Here is a 21,051-nt window from a genome sequence, read left to right as displayed (position 1 = left end):
GTGGTCCCTCACTCCTGCGGCCCCTGCGGCCAGCCAGCCCCCAGGAGCGGAGCCCCGACTGGTCCCTACTGACAGAAGATGAGCACGTGGGCCCAGGAAGCCACCAGAACTTCTGTGTCTAGTGTAATCCACCAACATGGATGGGCACAAATTCCAGGCAGTTTGTCATCTGGCGGTAGCTAACGGAGGTACGTTAGGCGCCCCCACAGAGAGCAGGATAAAGAGCGCCTGTGATCGCATCATCAGGATTCTGGAACCTCAGAGTTCTGAGGTTTGGAATCTTGAAAAGACACAAGGATTCGAATCGATGGCTTTGTTTTTAAGACTTTATCTTTAAAAAAAAAAAAAAGTAGAAGACATCAGAGAAGGGGGAGGGGGAGGCGGAGGGGGGATGGGGTGAGAGGGTGAAGGAATCGCTCCCAAATGTCGGATCCGGGTGACCCCCTTCCCCGATGGCTCCAGCCCACTCCCAGTCCCTTCTCTGTCCTGGAGGTGGGCCCTGGCCACCATCTTCTGCGGACCATGCCCAGGCTCTCAGGTCCCAGGCAAAGGTGAAGGCAGAAGTGGGTGCAGGGCCTGGAGGTCTTGTCTGTGTCCTTGAGAGACCCTCAAGTGGATGCTCAGGTCCCCCATGTCCCAGTGAGGCCCCAGGGAGGTAGGCATTAAGTGGAGGGGCCTTTGGAGCTGGAGTCCTGAAGCAGAGGGCCTGGCAGGGACCAACTGGGCACAGGCTGTGGTCACATCTGGAGGCTGGAGTCTGTGGGAGGTGAGGAAAGGCCACTCAGGAGGCGGGGAGGGCTGGGTCACATCTGTCCCTCTGTGCACAGCCCTGAAGTGAGGCAGGGAGATGCAGGGAGAGGGACCGAGGGACAAGGGTGAGGAGGGGACCCCAGAGCAGGGGTTGCGGGAGATGGAGGGGAGGTGTGGGAACAGAGGGGACGGGCAGAGGCAGCTGAGGAGAGGCAGAGGAGGACACTGAGAGAGAGTGGGACAGGGGGAGGGAGTAGAGGGACTGGGGCGAGTGTAGGGTGCCTCCCAGGGACAGAGAGGACTGAAGAGGGGGCAGAGAGGGACAAGGGTGAGGAAAGCGGCTGGGGGAGCTGGGGACGCAGGACGAGGACCCCCATCACCAAGCTGCCACTCAAGCCAGGCCACCCCTGCCCACACCTGGCCATGCAGAGCTGAGCCCATCAGCCCACCAGGCCTGGGCAAACCCACCCACCTCTCCTTCCCTTCCCGGCTCAGGCCCCAGGCCCCCGGCCCCCGGGACCCCTTGCCCCAGGCCCCCATGGTCCTTACCCACCTGCCTGCGCCCCACCCGAGCCCTCCCTCCCTGCTTGTGTGGGGCAGGTGCCATCTCAGCGCCCAGAGACCTGTAGGGCTCTGGGACTTCACATACGGGGTTCCCTCTGCTGGACCCTCCACCCCTTGGGTCAGCAAGAGTCGTCTCCTCCAGGAAGCCCTCGGTGAATGCTCTGGTCTGGGTCAAACGCCCCCCCCACCCTGCCTCCTGGGACTGATGGCCCCTCCTGGCTCCTCCCACTCCTAGGGCTCCACGTCAAGGGCCCATCCTGGGTCATCGCCCTCTGGGGTGGGCCTGTCTCCCCACTGGACTATGTGCCCTGGAGGGCAGGGCTGCGTTTTCATGGCCACTGTTGTGTCCCTAGCACCTCCCAGCACAGGGCTGGGCACAGAGGGGCACAGGGCATGTGTACTGGATGGACGGATGGATACTAAAGAGTTCCGACTGTCCAGTGAGCCCTGAGAGCCACAGAGGGCTTTAACCGGGAGAGTCGGGGTGGTTTGGAAGGCCACGCGGAAGCCCTCCACACCCCGGGCCTTTGCACAGGCTGTTCTGCGTTTCTGTGGCGGGTGAGTGGATGGACAATTGGTGAGACAGTGGGCGGGTCTTGTGGCGGCCACTGGGTGGCTGGGTAGGTGGTGGACGGTGGAGTGGGTGTGTGAGGGCACGGTTAGCGGGATCGAGAGTGGGCAGGGAGTGGGGACGGGGTGGAGGGTGGTGAGTGGATGAGTGACGAATGATGGATGGCGGGGTGAGTGGCCGGGTGGATGGGGACAGGTGTTGGCTGAGGAATCATCTTTCCACCGAGCCCTGGAGGAGCCTCCGTTCAGGGACCCAGGCAGACCCTGCCGTGGAGGGATGGACCCACTGCGGGAGCCGGGAGTTCTCGTGAAGGTCTGAGAGCTGTGCACCCCAGAAATAGGTCACTCACCTCCTGAACTCCGTCTCTATAGGTAATGCCACTCTCCTTCCAAGTTCAGACTCATGCCCACTGAGCCTGGAAGGGGAAAGGGGAAAGTTAGTGGGTCTTCCCACCCCCGATGCCCCTCTGTGCCTCCCACCCTTCCTTCACCCCTGGCTGCTCTACCAGGACAGACTGAGTCATGTTTTAAGAGGGTGCTGGCCCTTTAAGAAAAAGTGACTCCTTTCCCTGTGACGGGCTGAGCCTGGAGAAGGTGGGACCAGGACATCTGCACTGGCATCTGCTGCTCCCCTCTGCAAACAAGAAGGAGTGGGGTCCGGGTGGGGTTGGCCTTACCGGGCGGCCTGACAGTCAGATGCGGCTGAGTCTCAGCGTAGCCTGCCACGGGCTGGCCCTCGGGGCTGAAGACGGAGCCTGGCCCTAGGAAGGGGTCGGGTGAGGGGGAGCCAGGGGGGTTCCCTCCTTAACGTGCTCAGAGCCGCGTCCCCCCACCCCGTACCTGTGCGGTTGGATTGGTCGATCATGGGTTGCACGATGCGTCTCCTGGCGTTAATGAACCTGGAGCCGGTCACAGGACCCAAGGGCGTCAGGAGGGGGCAGGCGGGGGCGGACGGGGCGGGGAGAGGGGACAGCAGGTGCAGGGGCTGCGGCCCAGGCCTCCTTCAGCACCGCGGACAGTGCCGGCCTCCCACCCGCTGCCCAGCAACCTGGCGCCACTCACCAGTTGTTGACCTGCAGGATGGTGAGCCCCGTGTCCTGTGCCAGCTGTTTCTTCTGCTCCTCTGAGGGGTACGGGTGCTGCAGCCACGGGGGCAAGAGTCACTCTGCCCGCCCAGGCGCCCCCTGGCCCCCAGTGCCTGACCTGGCCCGCAGGGTCAAGGGATGGTGGCACAAGTTGGGCAGGAGAGCCACCCGGGAAGGCGAAGCCCAGCGGGCGCCCAGCGATCACCCACAGCCGGGCCCTTTCCAGCAACTCGAGGCTGGTTGGCCAACTTGCTTTAGGGGGCTCCACCACAAGGTGGGCTCTGTGGGGCGGGGCTGGCCCTGCTCCCCTCTCCGTCAGGGTCCCAGCGGGCGCCTCTCCCTACCCCTGTTCCCACCCCACATGGTCCTGGCCTGGGACTCCCTACATCGTGACTCAGTCCCCTGCCTCTGAGTTGCTATTTCTCTGTCTCTGTCTCTGTCCCTCTATCCCTCAGTCCCTCTCTATTTTTCTGCCTGTCTCCATGAGGGTGCGGGGTGGGTGGTGAAGGCCAGACCGCCTGCGTTTGAAACCACTTCCGGCTGTGCAACCTGGAGCAAGCCCTAACCCTCTGGGTCTCAGTCTCCTCATCTGAACAGCCCAGGGCTGTGTCTGATAGACGGGGGTGACTGAGGGATGGTGATGGGCTGTCGCACACACCTGAGAACTGCTCCTGTCCTCCCCATCTCCGTGAGTCCCCTCCGTGTCCCCCTCCCCTGTTGAGTCTCATCTCCAGGTTCCTCTAGGGGGCTTGGTCACCCGCATCTTTCTCCAGGCCCACCCTGCACCTGGGCAGCAGGGCCCTCACCGAGAGGTGCTGGAACAACCAGGCTCGCATGATGTTGGTCGCCACCTTGGGGAAGATCCCTCGCTTCTTATTCCGCCGCCGCTCCTGGTCCAGCTCCTCGTCCTCTCCCCCAGAGCTGGGAGAGGCCACGCTTGTGTCCAGCCCATCTCCTGAGGGGACACGGGCAGGCTGCACTGGTGAACAGTGATGAGCAGGGGACCGAGGACCCCAGAACCCTCGCCCTAGACACCAGACCTCAGCTCTCTGTGCCCCTCTGAAAGTCTTCCTTGCCGTCTAGTCAATCCTTGGACCAACCCCCATGCTTCTTCTTGACCTCCCAAGTTCCTCACCTTGGTCACTGGAGTTGTCCCCACTGTGAGAGGCCAAGCCCCCGCTGGATGGTCCCGGAGTCCCCAAATGGACAGACCCACTGTCCTCATGGTCTCTGATCCATGTGTTATTCTAGAAAACAGGAGTTGGGTGTCAATGCCAAGACTCGGGGCACCGAAAAGTACAGGGAGCACGTGCTCTGGAGCTGGGACTTCTTACTTGTTTCTGCCTCTTCCCTTTCCTGGCTGTGTGATCTTGGGCAAGTCACTTCACCCCTCTGTGCCTCAGTTTCCTCTACTGGGAAATGGGGGACAGTAACAGTTCTCACTTCAGAGTGTGTTCGGTGAGCTAATCTATGTAAAGGCACACAGCAATCACCCGGGAAAGATGAGCTGACACAGGTCTACAGCACCATATCTGGAATCCTTGGGACAAGGAGCAATTCAGTTCAGAACTCCTCACACTTCAAACAGGAAATCAGCTCATTCATGGCCGTATTTCCTTAATCGCCCCCAGCAGGGTCTGGGGCATAACCTCATCATCAAACTCATTAACATTTCTGTAGCAAAACGGATGGATATTTAACTAAGTGGAATAAATAAAGGCTATAAATAGCGTCCCATTAGTTCAGGTCAGATTTTTGCTGCCAAATGAGTTGGCGCTGGACTTATGGGGCAGGGGAGCCCAAATCCGAGATTTCAGATATTTTAAGGTCTTAAAATTGCAGATCAGGGATTTGGGGATTGTGTCTTATTTTTTCTTCCTCCCTCACCCCCAGCAGTAGGGACTGAATCCAGGGCCTTCCATATGCTAGGCGTGAGCTCTAGCATGGAACATTTTTTTTGAGCCAGGGTCTTCCTAAGTTGTTGAGGCTGGCCTCCTATGATCCTCCTGCCTCAGGGGTTATAGGTGTGAGTCACTGTGTCTGCCAGGGCTATATTTTCTTTACCCAAACTCTGACACACTTTGAGGAACTTGGCAATGTGTTCGATTCACCCTGTGCCCCAGCTGTGACCTATAGCCACCTATAGCCACCATGTGAGGATTTCTTTTGTCATTTGGTTTAAGATTGGGTTGGTTTCTGCCAGGGGGCTGCAGACTCGCTGTGTCCTTCCACCAAAGTCTCAGCAACATCCTGCTCATCTCTCTAGTCCTGGCAACCACTGGAAACAGCTGCCTGCATCTGCCAAACTGGGGTACCCCCCTGCACTCAAGCCTGCCCACCATGTGCACAGCCCCTCCCACCTTCCACACCCTGCTGGATGTGCCCTGCTTCCCACTGGGGCTCAGGGATTTTCCCAGACTCCATATATCTATATGGAATCGGGCAACTTGGCATGCTATAGGGTGAGTTGTGTTCAATTTCAGAATCGCTCAGGTCCGGGAGCTTGTGACAATGTCGGTGGCTGTGACCTGCAGATCTTACTGGGTGCTGCCCGTGAGTATATCCAAGCTGATGAGTTTGAAGCTTCCTGAGACCTTCATGTGGCCTGTAAGTGAACATGCCTGTCTGAATGTGAGTGTGTACCTGAGGACCCCAAGAGGCCCTGGCTGTCCCCAGACAGGCTGTGGCTGTGGCGTGTGCCAGCACTGGTGGTTGTGCCTTGCTCGTGTGGCTGGATCTGACTTGGATGATCCTAAGTTCTGTTTTTCTCCCAGTGCTGGGGTTGGAACCTGGGCCTTCGTGATGCTAGGCCTGTGCTCTAGCGCTGAGCTCCATCCCCAGCTTGTTTCTCTTTGGTGTGAGACAGAGTCTTGCCAAGTTGCCCAGGCTGGCCTGCAACTTGTGATCCTCCTGCCTCACCCTCACCTCAGGCATTGCAGGTGCCGTTGAGATCACAGGTGTGTACCATCCTGTCCCCTGAGGCTGTGCACATGGCAGCTGTGATTTCTGCACAAGTGGGTACACACCTGTGAGAACATCTGGGCGGGTGTGACTATGGCTGAGTGTCCTGCAAGAGGATCCAGGCTGTGTGAGGTCTGAATAAGAGCCTCCCGAAGAGCCCGTCTTCACCCGCAGGGGCTGCTCCCTGGGTGTATGCACTACAGGCGAGGTCGGGTCCTTGAGGCTGTTTGGTGGCTGCTGTGAGCCCCAGGCCCAAAGCTGTGTCGTGTGCCATCATGTGACTGTGTGTCGGTGGTGTAGACGTCTGGGCGTGGTCCTTACGTGACTTTACTCCACAAAGTTTCACTGTTCTCTTTGGGTAGTGGGACCCACAGAGCTGTTAGGCGGTCCATAGTGCCACCCCTGTAACGGAGCCAATGCCACTTTATCTTGTTGCTTCGCTGGGTCTGACCTGTGCAGCTATATCCAAGCCTGGGAGTTATTTTCAAATCTGGGTGGAAGAGTCTGACTGGGATCTTGCAGCTATTGAGGGGGACAGCGCGTGTGCGCATGCGCAGCCGCGGGACAGGGCTGGAGTTGTGTGCATTCGCACACACCATGGTTAGTTCGACTCCCAGTGTCTGGACCTGAGATTGTGTGGCATCATAGTGGGCTGTCTGGCTCTCGCTCCACCCGGGAATCTATTGTGACCAAGTGTGGTGCGCGGCTGCGTCCACACTCGCTCTAGAAGGCGGTGCTGGAGCGGCCCTAGGTCCCATGCTGCTGCGTGGCCAGGGTGCTTCAGGGCGTGGTTTCGCTGTGGCCTGCAGAGTGGGTGCCACTGCACCTGTTTGGGTATCTGTGTGGGAACCTGCATGGGTGCAGCGGAGCCAGTAGGTGGTGTCTGTTGACGTGTGTGGTGCACGTGTATCCGTGTGCACAGGCGCGCCTGTCTGTGGTCCAGCTGTTTCCGAGTCTGTGCAGCTGCTGTGTGGACGGCGGGTGGCCATGTGCAATGCTGCCCCGTAACCAACACCCCACGTCTGGGGTGTGGTGGTGTGGTGTGCCCTCCCGCTATGTTTAGGCCACTGTGGTTGCTGGGTGACACCCGGCACCGCGTCCTGGGCCTACCTGGTCTGGGAGGCTGGGGCAGGAGGCTGGATAGTCCTCGAGATCCTCCCTGCAGCCGCCGTCCCGATCCTCGATGACCAGATCGATGGGCATCTTTCCCTTGAGGCAGGTGATGTAGCGGTGACAGAAGTTGTCGCACAGGTCGTGGACCTGGGGGGGGCACCGGGGTACTGGGGGCGCCACCCGGGGGCCAGGACTGGGGTGCACAGGGGTGGGGGCATCTTATGCTTCAACTCCAGTGGGGCAGAGACTGCTGGGGGCAAGTGAGGGCGTGGCAGGTGGGAAGCACTCACCTTCTCCAGCTCCAGCAGGTGGAACCGGAGCACCTGAATGGCCTGGATCATCTGAAGGCGGGGTGGGGGACAAAGACAGAAAGAGTGACAGAGGATGATCAAGACAGTGTCAGAGCAAGAGGAACACAGCGGGAAGAAGAGCGTGGGGCAGAGATGGAGACCCCTGGAGTTGGGTGGAGAGGACACTGAAGCAGGGGCGCCAGGTGGGCATGCCCATCCCCTGCCCTTTGCCCTTGACTTTCCCACCCTTTGGGGCAAACCACATTTCCCAGAGTCCTTTGCCAAAGGGTTTGGCCAGTAGAAAGCCTTGGCTGGAGCTCAGGGCGTTTCTCTCTTCTCCCCCTTCTCTCTCTCTCCCTCCCTCCTCTCCTCTCTCCCCAGGACATGAGGCCCAGAGACCTGGCACCACTTGCCCTGGCTCACAGAGCTGGGTTCCGAACTCAGGCCACCCGTCTGTTCTCAAACTCTAGGCTGTGCACTGTTGCAAACGGGCGACACTGATCATGGTTTGAGAACAGCAGCCAGTGGTCACTTCTCTGCACCCCCAACCAAGCCAAGGGATATGGAGGGCAGGATAGGAGAGCCCCGTGGAGGGGGCCCCGGGAGAGCTCACCAGGTTGTCCAGCTCTGGGTTGGAGGAGAAGAGAGGTCTCTCGGAGTGGATCTTGGAGGGAAAAGAGAGGCTGTAAGGGACAGCGGTCCACCCTGCTGGCCCTCCGGGTGCTCCCTGGCTGGGGCTGCCCACCTGTTTGGCAAAGGCCGCAATGTCCTCGTTGAAGGAGTCAGAAGAGCAGACGTCGCTGCTGGGGGGTGTGCCCAGCCCAGCGCTGGCCCCATCTCTGGGTGAGCAGGTGGCCAGCTCACATTTCTCAAAGACCAAGGCCAGCAGTGGGAAGAGCGGGTGTCTGAGGGAGGCAGGAGGGCGGAGCTCATGAGGGGGGTGTGGAGCCACTAGACGGGGACAGGAACCCACACAGTGACCCGCAGAGAGACACCAGCGCAAGACAGAGACGAGCCCGGAGCCCCCCACTCACCCGTAGATCTCATCCTTCTCCCTCTTCAGGCCGTCACTGTCCAAGCCCGGGGCCGGGGGCTGGGGAGGCCGGTGGGGGCCGTAGGGCCCAGGGCCCCGGGGTGCAGAGGGCACTGTCTCAGAGAAGCCTGCCAGGGTTGCTGTCCCGTCCACGATGCCTGGGTAGTGGGGTAGCTCATCGTACTGGGGGGAGTTGAGAGAGAGCCCCAGGAGTTGTCAGAGACCCCAAGACAGTCTCCCTACCCTAGGACCCAGGAGGTGTGCCCTCTGTCCCCAGGTGTCCCCTGCTCGCTTAACCCCCCCCCAATGTCCTATGGAGCTGTCTGTGGAACTGAGAGCCGGGCCTCCCCTTGTGCCCTGCACTGTAAAAAATGTCCCATCAGGGGTCCTGGTGTGTGGGCAAGAGGACCTGAAGGAAGAGCTGGAGCAGTTGGGTGGGGGTCCCAGGTGGTCTGGCAGGTGGCTGCCAAGGGAAGGAAGAGGGCAGGGAGGTTCAGAGACACAGAGAGAGCAGGAGGAGAGAGGGGGAGAATGAATGCAGGAAGGGGAGGGTGGGGACAGGAGAGGCCCTGGTGGGGACACCTCCCATAGAACCAGGGCACTGTGTGTACACAAGCAGGTAGACACGCTCAGCCTTCTGCCACTTCCATTTCATTTCAGTTGTCAAATGTGCATGTCTGAATGTGTTAACCACTTGTCACAGCCCACCCCATCACGTGACACACGCACAGCCATGCACACCAACCCACGTGCACTCTTGTGTGTCAGTCACACCCAAACGACCTCCCCCCCAGATACACTTTAGTGCACATCCCTATAACCTGCAGGCTTTGAGTGCCATCCCCCCAAATACCCAAGAGGCCCCTACAAACGCACAGAGAGGCACAGGAACCAGGCCCAGGAATGAATCAATGGGTGACACATGAAGGAGGCAGCTCAGGACAGCCCCAGCCTCCCACCAACACACACCACAAACAGCCTCAAAGAGAGTCCCGAGCATTCAGGGCACTTCTTAGTTGGGTCATCAAGGAACCAAGCGCCCGCCTGCGGCCTGGGAAGTGGAGGGATCTTTCTATCACAGGGTCAAGCCCTGTCCTTGGCGATGAAGACACTGAGGCTCCAAGATGCAAAAGGACAGGCAAGGGCGGAGCACAGGAGTGTTCCTATCCAGCTCCGCCTCCCACCCTGGACTCACTTAGTGGCCCAGGCTCTGTCTCATCCCTGACGCTCTTTGACTTCCTCTTCAAACTTCTCCAGAGCCCTGAAGTTGGATCCAACTGCTCCTGCTGTTCATCACCCTCTATGAAGCGGGTCCTCACCTCCTGCCATGTTCCTGTCCCCACCCTCCCAAGCCGGTGCTCAGCTCCTCTCCTGTCTCCTTCTCTCTCTCAAAAAGCCAATCGCTTGTCCAGCAGCCTGGAGAGCCCGACCTCTCCCAGCACGGTCCCCACCCCTAGCCTGGGAGTAGGGGGCTCCAACAAAAGTAGATCGGAGTCGGGGAGAGGAGAGGGGAGAGCAGAAAAGGAAGAGGACGGGGAGGGGTAGGGATAAAGGGCCCGAGATAGAGAGGACCCAGAAGCAGAAAGAGGGACGCCGCGGGCCAGGGGGAGGGTGAGACGCTGTGGCAAAGGAGGGGGGCAGAGGGGCACTGAGAAGGAAAGACACAGGAGCAGAGGGTGAGGGGAGGAGCCGGTGGAGAGGGCGAGGTGGGCCCAGAACCGGAGCCCCGGAGACGGGGGCTGCAGGGCTGGGGACGCGAAGAGCGGCTGGGGCGCGGGGGTCCCCGCCCCCGTTCCTACCCTCCGGGCCATGGGCTGATGCCGGCGGCCGCTCCAGGGTCCTTCCAGAGCCTGGCGGGTGGGGAGGGCGCAGCCCCCGGGCGGCGGGAGGTGGGTGCCGGCCCCCCACCCGCCGCCGTCAGCGGCAGGCGCCGGGCGGGGCGGCGGCGCGGAGCATGGACCCGGCCCGCCCCCGCGGGGTCACAGCCGGGGACTCATCGCGGCTTGGGCAGCAGCGGCGAGGGTCGCCCGAGGCCCCCGCCCGGGGCCCAGGGCCGCGCTGGTGGCGGAGGGAGGACTCGGCCGAGCCGAGCGGCCGGGGGCCGGGCGGCGGCGGGGGCGGCTCCCAGCGGCGGGTCCGGCGCGTTGCGGGCACTCGCTCCCCGCTCCCCGCGCCCGCGCCCCGCTCCGGGTCTCTCCCTCTCTGTGGTCACATCCGGAAGTTCCACCGCGGAGATGCTTAACCCACTGTCCGCCGGTGGCTGGGGCGCGGGCGGGCGGGGCGGGCGTCGGAGCCCCCTCTCTCCCCGCCCCATCCCTCTCCCCTCCCCTCCCTCCTCGCCCCTCCCCTCGCCCCGCCCTCCCGCGGCCTTTGTATCCGAGGCACCCGGGTCCGCGTCGGGTCCCCCGGTCCCACCCTCCCACCCGCTCCCGGCGTCGCCCTTCCCCCTCGGCCGCCTGGGTCTCCGACGGGTTCTCTCCTCTGCTCCTCTGGCCACCCTTCCTTCCTCTCGCCGTGACTTCCCTAGTCTCTCTAGTGTCTGTCAACTGAGACCCGACCAGATCAGGAGGCGGGGAGGCACCAAACTCCGATATTTTAGTTTCTTTTCTGGCCCCCTCCCGCCCTCCCCTGGGAGACTGGGACGCGCTGGGCCTGCGTGCCTGGCCGGGTGTGTGTGTGCGCCTGTGTCCCAGCGGTGTCTGGGCGCATGTCTGCTTGTTGGCCCATTCCTGGGGGCAACTGTGTGTGTGTGTGTGTGTGTGTGTGTGTGTCTCGCGCGCGCCCCTCCGTGCTTCTGCCCGCCTCTGACTCCTGCCTTTTCCAAGGTCCTTAGCCTCAAGTCCCCTCGGCTCTCAGCCAGGCTGTGAATCTCCAGAATGGAGGCCACCCAGCGCCTCTGGTGACATGCATGTCGGCGAGAAGGGCCACGGCTCCTATCTGATTCCTAAGACAAGCTTCGAAATAGATGTTTTAGTGAGATAAAGAAAGATCTGTACCTGGTGTGTGCCGGGGTGGGGGGATGCCCTGGGGATGGGGTAGGGACAAAAGACAAAGTTATCCTGCTCACAGTCACTTGGATGGGAGGAGGAGGAGAGAGAAGGCGAGTGAATAAATGTGTCGTGGAAAGGGTGCCTGAAGCGCAGGAACTCCGGAACAAAGCAGAGTGTGCGTGGGGCGATTTACAGGGGGAGCCCTCGGCAGAGGTGGCCTGTGAGCAGAGACCCAAGGAGGTGAGGGAGGGAGCCTAGCGAGGAGGAGGAGCTCCCCAGGGCGGCAGGTGCCGAAGCCTCTGAGTCAGGGCAGAAGAGAGCAGCCAGGGTTGGTCCCTAGTCTCTGCGGTGGCTTTCTTTCTTTCTTTCTTTCTTTCTTTCTTTCTTTCTTTCTTTCTTTCTTTCTTTCTTTCTTTCTTTCTTTCTTTCTTTCTTTCTCTCTCTCTCTCTCTCTCTCTTTCTTTCTCTTTATTTTCTGTTGTTGCTTGGTGCGGTTTTTGTTTGGTTTTTGGTTTGGGGTTTTATTGCGGGGTACTGGACATAGAAGCCAGGGGTGCTCTACCTCTGAGCCACATCCCCAGCCCTTTTATCTTCATTTTGCGACAGGGTCTTGCTGAGTTGGCCAGGCTGGCCTGGAACTTGTGGTTCTCAGGCGAGTGACACACATCTGCTGTGCAGGCTTTCTCTACATGAGGGGATCCTGAGACTCCTGCAGGGGAGTACAGTCAGGTGTCAGGAGACCTGAGAACCCCTGGAATGGCATGGAAATCCTGTTTTCCCTGGAGGTGCCCGTGGTCCACACTCCTGCCAGTAAGAGAGACCTGACCCCCACGAGTCACAGACCATTCCTTCAGAGGAACAGCAGCGGAGCAAGGATGAGATCAGGAGAGGAGGTCCCCCCAAGATGGGCAGATGGAGACCCAGAGAAAGGGGCAAAGACCTGGAGGGGGCGACAGGGACCCAGAGAAGGGGCAGAGTCCCATAGAGAGCAGGAACAGAGACTCAGGAAAAGGAAACAGGAGGCAGAGCGAGGAGGCAGCTGAAGGCTGTGGCACCCCTGCCAGGCTCTGGAAGGTGCCTTTTATGAGTGTCATAAACAGCCCACCCTGCGCCATCATCCTCCCCATCATGGAAATGACCCCCCACCCCCACCCCCACCCCTGAGCCCAGGGCAGGGGTGAGGCCAGGGGAGTGGAGCCAGTGGAGCCTAGCAACCTGGGGTTAGGCACAGCAGCACTTCCTGATGAAGAAGGTGAACAGGGCTGGGGGGTGGGGTGGGGGGTGGGTGGATGTGACCATGACCTCTGGAGGAAGGACAAGGAGAGATGCTGGCCTGATCCTCAGGCCCCTGAAAGCCCCTTTCCCCCACCCGGGGCTCAGCTCTGTCTGTCTCCCCGACCTGCCTCTGCCTCTCTCTGTCTTCCTCTCTCTCCTGTACCTTCTCTCCCCATTCTCTGTCACCTGACACCCTGGACACATCTGCTCCCATGGCCATCTCCAGGGGTCTCCCTGGGAACTGGAGTCTGGACCCACCTCAGCCGGGTCCTCCTTTCCCGAGCCTCTGTCTTCCCACCCTGCAACAGGCTGGGGGCAGATAGTGGAGAAAATGTTAAGCCAGTGTGGGCCAAGAGTCCAGGGGCCTTGGCTGAGTCCCAGGTACCCGCAAGGTAGCCCTTCCACCCCCCAGCTCTTGATCACCACTGACTATCCTGCTGGTGACACTGGCCCTTTAAGGCAGGCAGAGAGGGGTCTGGAGAGCCCTTAATCACTGCTGTGCACACCGCCCCCCAGATTGGGGTTTTGGAGCAGAAAATTAATTTAAATCACTTTTTAATTAAAGATGCAAAGCTTCTGTCGGCCCCACCCCCTCCGCACCCTCTGCTGAGACTCAGGGTGAGGGATGGGGGGACTCGGGGTCCCAGCCTTGATTAGTGCCCTGGGTGGGGGGAGGGGAAAGTCACCTTTGCCCTTGCTGAGCCGGTGCTGAAGGAAGTGCCCAGTGTCCTCACTGGACAGTCCCTGGGGCGAGTGGGGGAGGGTGAGAGGCAGACAGGCAGGTTCCTAGAGGGTTGGGTGGCTGGGGACCCTGCACCCCCCAGGAGGCCCCCCTAGGAGGAGCTGGGGCTCCTGGGTGAATCTTTCTAGTTGATGAAACGGACACGGACAGACAGGACGACGGGGAGGAGAGCGTCTGCGGAGAAACTGATGGGGGAGGCTTGGAGGAGGGGTTGTCCCGCTTTCCCAGGTCCCCCCAGTCTCTCACACAGTCACACACTCGTGCTCAGGGCACACTCACATGCACACGCGAGGGAGCAGGCAGGCCTCATCCCCCTGAGCTCAGGCCTCCTCTCCCGACCCACCCTTGCCCTCCCTGGGCCCCTCCCGAGGGGTGCCTGGGGGTGACCCCATCGGAGCTGCTCCCTTGCCCCCAGCTGGAGAGGTGACACCCTGGGCCCTGGGCCCCAGGCCACACCCACCCGGGAGCCGCTGGGGGCCTGCCTGGCGTCCCCAACACAGGTCCCCCTCAGACCACCCGCCAGGATCTGCGCTCAGAGGCTGTGGGAACAGATGGAGAGAGCGAGACAGGCCCAGGCCCCTCCTGTCTCTCTGTCCTGCCAGCTCAGCCTCAGTGTCCCCTCTCTGTCATCAGCTGTTTGTGTCTCTCCCTTTGGGGCCAAGTCTCTGTCCCAGTCCCTTCCTCCTGGACTCTGGGGCCTGTGTCTGCTTAGGGCGTGGGAAGAGGAGGCCCCTCTCTCCCTGCCAGGGTGTGTGACCTGATGTCTGTCTGTCTGTCCTTCTCCTCCGGTCTCTTTGTCTAGACAGTTTCTCTCTCTCTCTCTCTCTCTCTCTCTCTCTCTCTCTCTCTCTGTCTCTCTCTCTGTGTCTCTCTCGGCCCCCCCCCCATGTCCTCCGGGCTTCAGCCTCCCCTTCCTCCCCACCCAGCTTTTGGTGAGGACAGGGCCCTGCGGCCCCTCCTCCCCCTCTGGCTGCAGGAGAAGGAAACATTTATCTTGGAGGGTCCCCCGCCCCAGCACCCCTCGCCCGCCAGGCCATCCATCACTGCAGCAGTGACTCCGGTGGCTCATTTGTCACCGCCACCGCCCCTTCCCTCCCGCCCCACCAAGCAATCATACCATTAGCCATGGCTCAGCAGAGGCCACCAGGGGGACCCCGCCTGGCCCAGGGCGGGGTGGGCCGAGCTCAGGCCGAAGGCTCCCCCTCAAGGCGCCCCCCCTTCCTCCCCCCCCATATCGCTCTTCTCTCACAGTCTTTCTGTCCTTATTGTCTGAGTCTACTTTTTTTGTCCCCAGTTGCTCTCTGGGCCTCCTCTCCTGGCCTCCTCCTCCTCCTCTTCCCTGAGCCCCTCCTTTCTCTGTGCCTCCCTGTCTCTGGTCGCGTCTGCCTCACCCGGTAGGTGAGTCCCCCTCTGCCGCCCATCCACCCTCTGTGGTCCCTGGTGTCCCTGTGCTGAGGCCACAGGCCCTGGCCAAGGATGAGAGCCTGGCTTGCACCTGGGCCTCCACCTCTGCCTCTCTCCTGCTGCCCCGTGGGTTGCAGTCTGGGGCTTCCAGGCTTACACTCTCTTGTGTCCTTTTGTCCCTGTCCCTGCAGCCTCCCTGCCCCCCCCCCCCGTCCCCTTCTGTGGCCTCTGCTCCCCCCTCCCCTTGCCTCTTCCCCTCCAGTCCTGCAGCCTCCTCTGCTGACCCCAGCTGCCCTTTTCAATCCATCATCCTCCACCTCCCCGGCAGGGGACTGCAGTGAGACAGCCCAGGACAGGGAGGGCAGGGGACAGGGAGGGCGGGGGACAGGGAGAGGAGACAGCTGAGGTGTCTTGGGAGGCACTGAAGACCAAGCTCCGCTCAGGCCGGGAACCCTTCTCTCCTCCCCAGCTCTGCATGTCCCAAGTCCTCCCTTGAGTCTGACTTTAGTCCTTCAGGCAATCCTGAGGGGACACAGGTGGGACATGGAGGAGGAGCCAGGAACCAGTCCTTCCTGGTGCCAGGAGGCGGCCCTGGGGGTCACTGGTGTCCACACATCCTCCCACTGGAAGAGGAGGCAGGGGCGAGTTCTGCACAGTCCTCTGGAGGTCCCGGGGGAAGCTGCCATCCACAGGACCTTTAACGTTTCCACCCTTGCCCATCCCACTCCAGTGCCCCTAGGTCACCTCCCAGGTCAGTCACTGGCCTGCCATCCTTACTTCTGTGGAGCTCAGGAGACAGTGACTGGGCAGTGACTGCTGGGTGGACAGAGCGGGGAAGGGGAGAGAGAACTCAGGGGTGGCTATTTGTGTTCGCTTCGCGAGGCTACGGTGCCCAGATACTTGATCAAACACCAGACTCGATGATGCTGTGAAAAGTATTTTAAATGAGATTAACAGTTAAATCAGCGGAATTGGAGAAAAGCAGATTTTTGTGGGTGGGCTGTAGCCAATCAGTTGAAGGCCTTAAGAGAAAGACACTGGGGTCCTGGTGGAAGAGGGAATTCCGCTTCCAGATAGTCTTTGGACTTGACCTGCACCAGTTTCTTCTGGGTCTCCAGCCTGCCAGGTGTACTGACAGGATTGAACTTGGCCCCCATGATTGCACCAAGCAGAAGCTCCCCCACCCCATGCTCAACATTGACCCTCCTCTGGGGACCTGCCACCATTGCACCTCCAACTACCATCCCGAGAGCCTGTGAGCCCTGGCAAAGAAACCACAGGAACTTGGGACTCCGGGACTGGAGAACCGGGAAACCAAGTGCTCCAGTGGGAACCATCTGTCCACCCCATGCTGCTCTGTGGACAAAGCCAGGCACCAAAGGCCACCTAGGCCAGATGTCCCCAAGGGCGAGACCCTGGAGTAGAAGGCAGCGACGGCCACTAGGCTGGGGCAGGGAGGACGGGAGTGACCGCTGAAGAGTGTGGGGTGTCCTTCTGGGGTGATGACCAAGTTCCAGAGGAAGGAGGTGGCGGTGGCTGCAGAGGCCACACGTTAGCGTAGCTCCAGGGGCCGCTGTGGTGGGTTTCATCACGGCTTAAAACAGACTTGGAGGTACAGAGGGGCCAAGAGGCCAGAGCCCCTGCAGCAAATTAGCATGAACTTCAGGGTCAAACCGAGCTGGGGACAGGCCACCTTTCTTCTGCTGGCTCTGGGAAGATCAGGCCTCGGCCTTTCCTAGCTCCCGGAGGCTTCTGGAAGTTGGCACTGCTTGGCTCCTGTTGCTTCTCACCAGTCTTCAAGGCCAGCCTCCTGGGCTCCACCTGCAGATCCCCTTCTCTGTGCGCAGCAGAACCTCCCTCTGCCGCCTTCTCACGAGGACGTCTGTGGCCACAACGCAGAGGGACAGCCTGGACACTTCAGGACAAGTGTCTGCCCCACGACCCTTAGTGACACCTGCAAAATCCTTCCAGTCACATAAGGCAACACCCTTGTCCTGGAGGCCAGGAGTGGATGCCTCCTGGGGAGCTCTATTTGGCTGACCACGAACAGCCACCACCTCCCTCCTTCCCCTGCCCCCCCTTGCACATGCTCCCCGTCACCAGGGGACGTCTGCTTTCCCTCCCCAGGAATCTGACTTGTTTTGACCATCAGGAATGACATGAGCCTGAGCCTGGCGCAGTGGCACACGGACCTCAAGTTCAAAGCCAGCCTCAGCAACTTAGCGAGACCCTGACTCTAAATAAAAAATATGAAGGGCTGGGTGAGGCTCAGTGATCCAGTGCCGCTGCTTTCAATTCCAGTACCAAAAAAAAAGAAAAAAAAAAAGAAGTGATGAACTTTGAAGGTGGCACAGTGGCATGGTGGCACTGTGGCACCTCACCCTGTGCCAGATGGAAGTCAGCGCAGCCTAAAGGAGGAAGGGGCTGTGCGGGGGACAGACAGCTCCAGCTGCCACCCAGGGGGGCACGTCTTGTACCTTCTAGCCCCAGCCCAGCTCCAGAATGCACAGGAGTGACCTCAGGGGCACCAGGTGGCAAGGGAGAACCAATGGCCAACACCAAGACTCCTGAGAGACCATACGCAGCTGTCTCCAGCCTCCAAGCCCCAGGGGAGGGGCTGTTTGTTACTCAGCAGCAGATAACGGATACACACAGGCGGGAAGACCTTTGGGAACGCAGAAGGAGGAAGGGAAGGTCCCAATGGAGAAGGCAAAGGAGGGAGGGGAGAGAGACCCACTGTGGGCCGAGGGGAGACTGTTCCCGGGACCTAGGAGAGGAGCATCCTGGGGAACTTGCCTGACCACTGTCACTACAGGCCTTGATCATCTGGAGCCATCGAGAATCTGCAGCTTATCTGCCACCACAGATGACATCGGCTAATGCAGAAGAGGACCAGCGGAGGAGCGGATGGAGTGGAGGCCCTGTGGGTGCTGGTGTGGTGCCCTCAGCAGGTCCGGGGCAGGTATGCAGATGGCTCACCTCCCTGATCATCACAGCGCACCAGCATGGTGGGTTCTGTCACTGTCCTCATGTTACAGATGAAGTCAAGGAGGTTAACTTCCCCAAGTTGGCACAGAGAGGTTAAGGAACTTGCCCATAGCAGCACAGCTGGTGAATGGTGAAGCTGAGATTTGAACCCAGACAGTCTGACTCCAGAATCAACATCCTGGGATATTTTAAGTCACTGATCAATTTGAAAGTACAGTGAATGTTATGGCCTCTCCCCTCGGGGAGTTCCTGGGACTTGTCCACGGACCTTTTTGGTGCCATGGGCTCTGGCTCGGACTCCTCATTAATCTATTCCCTTGGCATCTGTGCAGGTTCTTGAGTTTGCACAGAGGAGCTGACTGATTGCACGGAAGTAGATGTGCCAGTCAGCATAGGCTGTGCTGCGCTACAGTAACAAACAACCCCAACATCTCAGTTAAAGGGAAGAAAGGTGCATATCTTGATTGCACTATGAGGTTGTTACCATCACTGTGGGGCCCCTGGCTATTAGAGCATGTGACTATGGACCCATCATGGATCGTCATGGCCAAAGGGGAAGAGACACAGACCACGTGCTGACTTTAAAGCTTCCACCCAGGTCACACCTCACTTCTGCCCTCTTACCTGGGCTGAGGCAAGCTGCATGGCCACTCCTGAATGGAGGGCAGGCATGGGGAAGGGAAGTAGGTTTAGGACCAGTAACAAACCTTGTGGTGTGGAGTGTAGCAGAGGCTCAGAAGGCATCGAGTGGCCCAGGGGATCGGTGAGAGGCTGGCTCAGAAGGAGGGCCCCTGTCTGGCTCAGAGCAACAGACAGGTGACTGCCCCCTGGGATGACAGTTGCAGGGGAGTGTGAGACACAGAGAGGGAGAGAGACAGACAAGGGAACATGCAAGTAGGGCCACTAGAAAGGATCACTGTTCCTGTTTACTGGGTGCAGAAACTTCTCTACTATACGCTCATTTAATCCTGTGAAGTAGTGACCATCAGCAGCAGGATCGCCCTATTTCCCAGGTTCAGGAACCGAGGCACAGAGAAGTCAAGTCATTATGCTGTGCCGCCTCCCAGGGCTGTTTAAGTCACTCCTGAGCTGACCCCTGCATTCTGCATCCGAGTGGGAGTTATAACATCTGGGCTGGGACAAGGGACCTGTGTGACGTTCCTGGTCTTGCCAAGTTCCAGGCTCGCCACTCTTTGAAGCTGAGATCTTGCTCGTATTCTCACCCTAGACTGGAACTTTCCTGGTCTCTAGGCCCACCCCCCTTTTTAGGGTGGAAGTATCCCTGTCCCTCTGCACCCCAGGCCTCATTGTCTCCCACCTCTGTCCTTCCTTGCTGTGACACCCTGGTCAGGCTGCTCCACCTCTCTGAGCCCCTGGAGAGTGGGTGGTTCAAGCCACCGAGGTGGATTTCATGAGATTCAACTGTGGCAAGGCGGAGCCCGCACAGGGCTTGGCACAGGCCTTACTGCCAGCTCTGGCACTGTTCCCACGACAGCCATTCCTCCATTTCTCTTCTGTCCTGGAGCCAATGCCTCCTGCTGGATGGCCCCTCCCACCCTGGGGACAAGCCCCTCCCACCCCGAATCTTCCTCTGTCCTCCCCATCAAGATTCCTCAAAGAGCTGTTCCCAACTCTCTGTCCCCACACCCTCCAACAAACTGCCTTAATCAAGACGGAAATCCAAAGGTCCTTCCTAGTTCTCATGTCCCTGAATCCTTCACCAAGTTCCACCAGACTCCACTTGGTCCCCCGGCCACGTCCCCATCCTGGGCACGTATCTCTTGGCCTTGGGGGTCCCTGTCACCTGGTTTATTTCCTCCCTCTCTGCTTTCTTCTCTGCCTACAGCTCTCTGGCCTGGCATAGGCCCCTTACAGGTGGGGCGTCTCAAGGTCCGGCTGATGTCACAGACCTCCTAGGCAGCCCGCCCCAGGGCTTGCTGACAAATCCCCAAACTCAAATCCCCCTCTCCTGAACTGCAAGTGTCCCTGCTCTGTCCCCTCCTGTTCCCTCTGCGTGAACCACCTGTTCCCCAAGCCTGGGAGCGACCTCACCTGGGGACTCTCCTGCAGGCCACCCCTCCCGCTTCGACTGTTTCCACCCTCCGGCTCCACACCTGCGGCCCTCCACCTGGGCCTGGGCTGGGCTCACCAGAGGGAGGTGGCAGCAGGGGACCGGTGGGAGGGGGCAGATAAGGCCCGGGTGCTGCCTGTCCCGGGCCCTCCCCGCTGGGCGTGGGCTGGCGACGCCTGCGCCCCTGTCCTTGGCCAAAGCTGCAGCCACGCATCTCAGCCGCGAGGACCGCTCCCTGCGCCCCACGCCCGGGCGGCAGCGGCGCCCCCTGCTTGCGGCCCTGGGTACGGCGCCGCCCTGCCCGCCCGTCCTTCTCCCAGCGGCTTTCTGGCCACCTGCCTTGGAAGTGCCACCTTTTCCCGCCGGGATGCTCTTTCCGAATCCCTTCGCCAGCCTGGTCCCTTTTCCCGCTTCTCACCTCGCACTCCCGCCACCCAACCCAGCCTCCCCGCTTCCAGCGCCAACCTGGTTTCCAACTTGGGCATCGGAGCGTCCGACCACGAGGTCTAACTGCCACCGCCCGCCTCTCCCCCTGGGCGTCCCCTTCGCTATTGGATTGCAAGACCTGCTGGAACGTCACCTAGGACGGGTCCTCTTCACGGGCCCGCCCACCCGGCTTATTTCCTACTGTCCCGAACGTGCAGGCCTCTGGAGGAGCCACCACCCGAAGCTCTGCACACCTTTGCACCGCGGTGCCTCTGCCCGCGCGCACCCTCCTGACCCCAGGTCGCTGAGAGCTGCTTTAATCAGGAAGCCCCCACCGGCCCTCAGCTCAAGTCGGGGTCCCTCTCCCTACGGATCCCAGGACTGAAGAGTTTGGGGCTGAACAGGGCGTGGCTAATGAGGAGCGGGTTGCTGGACGGGGCGTGGCCAGTGGAAGCCCCAGCCGTGGGCATGGGCGTGGCGATGGAAGCCGCCCTCCTGCCGGCGGGTAGACGCGGTGTCTCCCCCAGAGGACTGGGACCCTAAAAGCCCAGATTACCCGGTCTACATCAGAATTGCCCACATCTCAAACACCTCATCCGCCCCCTCCTCTGGAATCCCAACGTCCCACCGCAAGACGTTTTCAGGCAGAATTTCAAAATTTTATGGCAACTTTTACGGAATCACAGAGAACGGTGAGGGTGCTGAGGAGGGGTGGGCGAGGTCTGGGTGTGGAGACTAGCACAACTGGACGACAGAAGGCGAAGAACTCGTGGGGAGCACGAGGTTATG

General features: G+C 60.3%; 1 protein-coding gene across 3 annotated transcripts; it reads right to left on the bottom strand.

The window, feature by feature from the left end:
* Window positions 1-541: 541 nt before the first annotated feature.
* Meis3 (Meis homeobox 3) lies at window positions 542-10,302 on the bottom strand. Of its 3 annotated transcripts, none has more exons than XM_005336581.5 (13): window positions 10,166-10,302; window positions 8,368-8,549; window positions 8,079-8,238; window positions 7,947-7,997; window positions 7,334-7,384; window positions 7,041-7,190; window positions 4,105-4,216; window positions 3,776-3,924; window positions 2,947-3,023; window positions 2,725-2,783; window positions 2,562-2,645; window positions 2,235-2,300; window positions 542-757 (listed from the first exon to the last, which is right to left on the bottom strand). In XM_005336581.5, exons 1-12 carry the CDS (start codon window positions 10,175-10,177, stop codon window positions 2,251-2,253), a joined length of 1,137 nt encoding a protein of 378 aa, XP_005336638.2. In that variant the 5' UTR covers window positions 10,178-10,302; the 3' UTR covers window positions 542-757; window positions 2,235-2,250. The 3 variants fall into 3 exon arrangements, with proteins under 3 accessions (XP_005336638.2, XP_021589802.2, XP_077887911.1); XM_021734127.3 differs by having other exon boundaries at window positions 7,041-7,139; XM_078031785.1 differs by lacking the exon at window positions 10,166-10,302 and having other exon boundaries at window positions 8,079-8,284; window positions 8,368-8,504.
* Window positions 10,303-21,051: the final 10,749 nt, after the last annotated feature.

The sequence above is a fragment of the Ictidomys tridecemlineatus genome, chromosome 15, assembly GCF_052094955.1.
Source record: "Ictidomys tridecemlineatus isolate mIctTri1 chromosome 15, mIctTri1.hap1, whole genome shotgun sequence".
Taxonomy (NCBI): Eukaryota; Metazoa; Chordata; class Mammalia; order Rodentia; family Sciuridae; genus Ictidomys; species Ictidomys tridecemlineatus.
The sequence above is the reverse complement of the archived record's forward strand: the minus strand, read 5'-3'. Positions and strand labels throughout refer to the sequence as shown.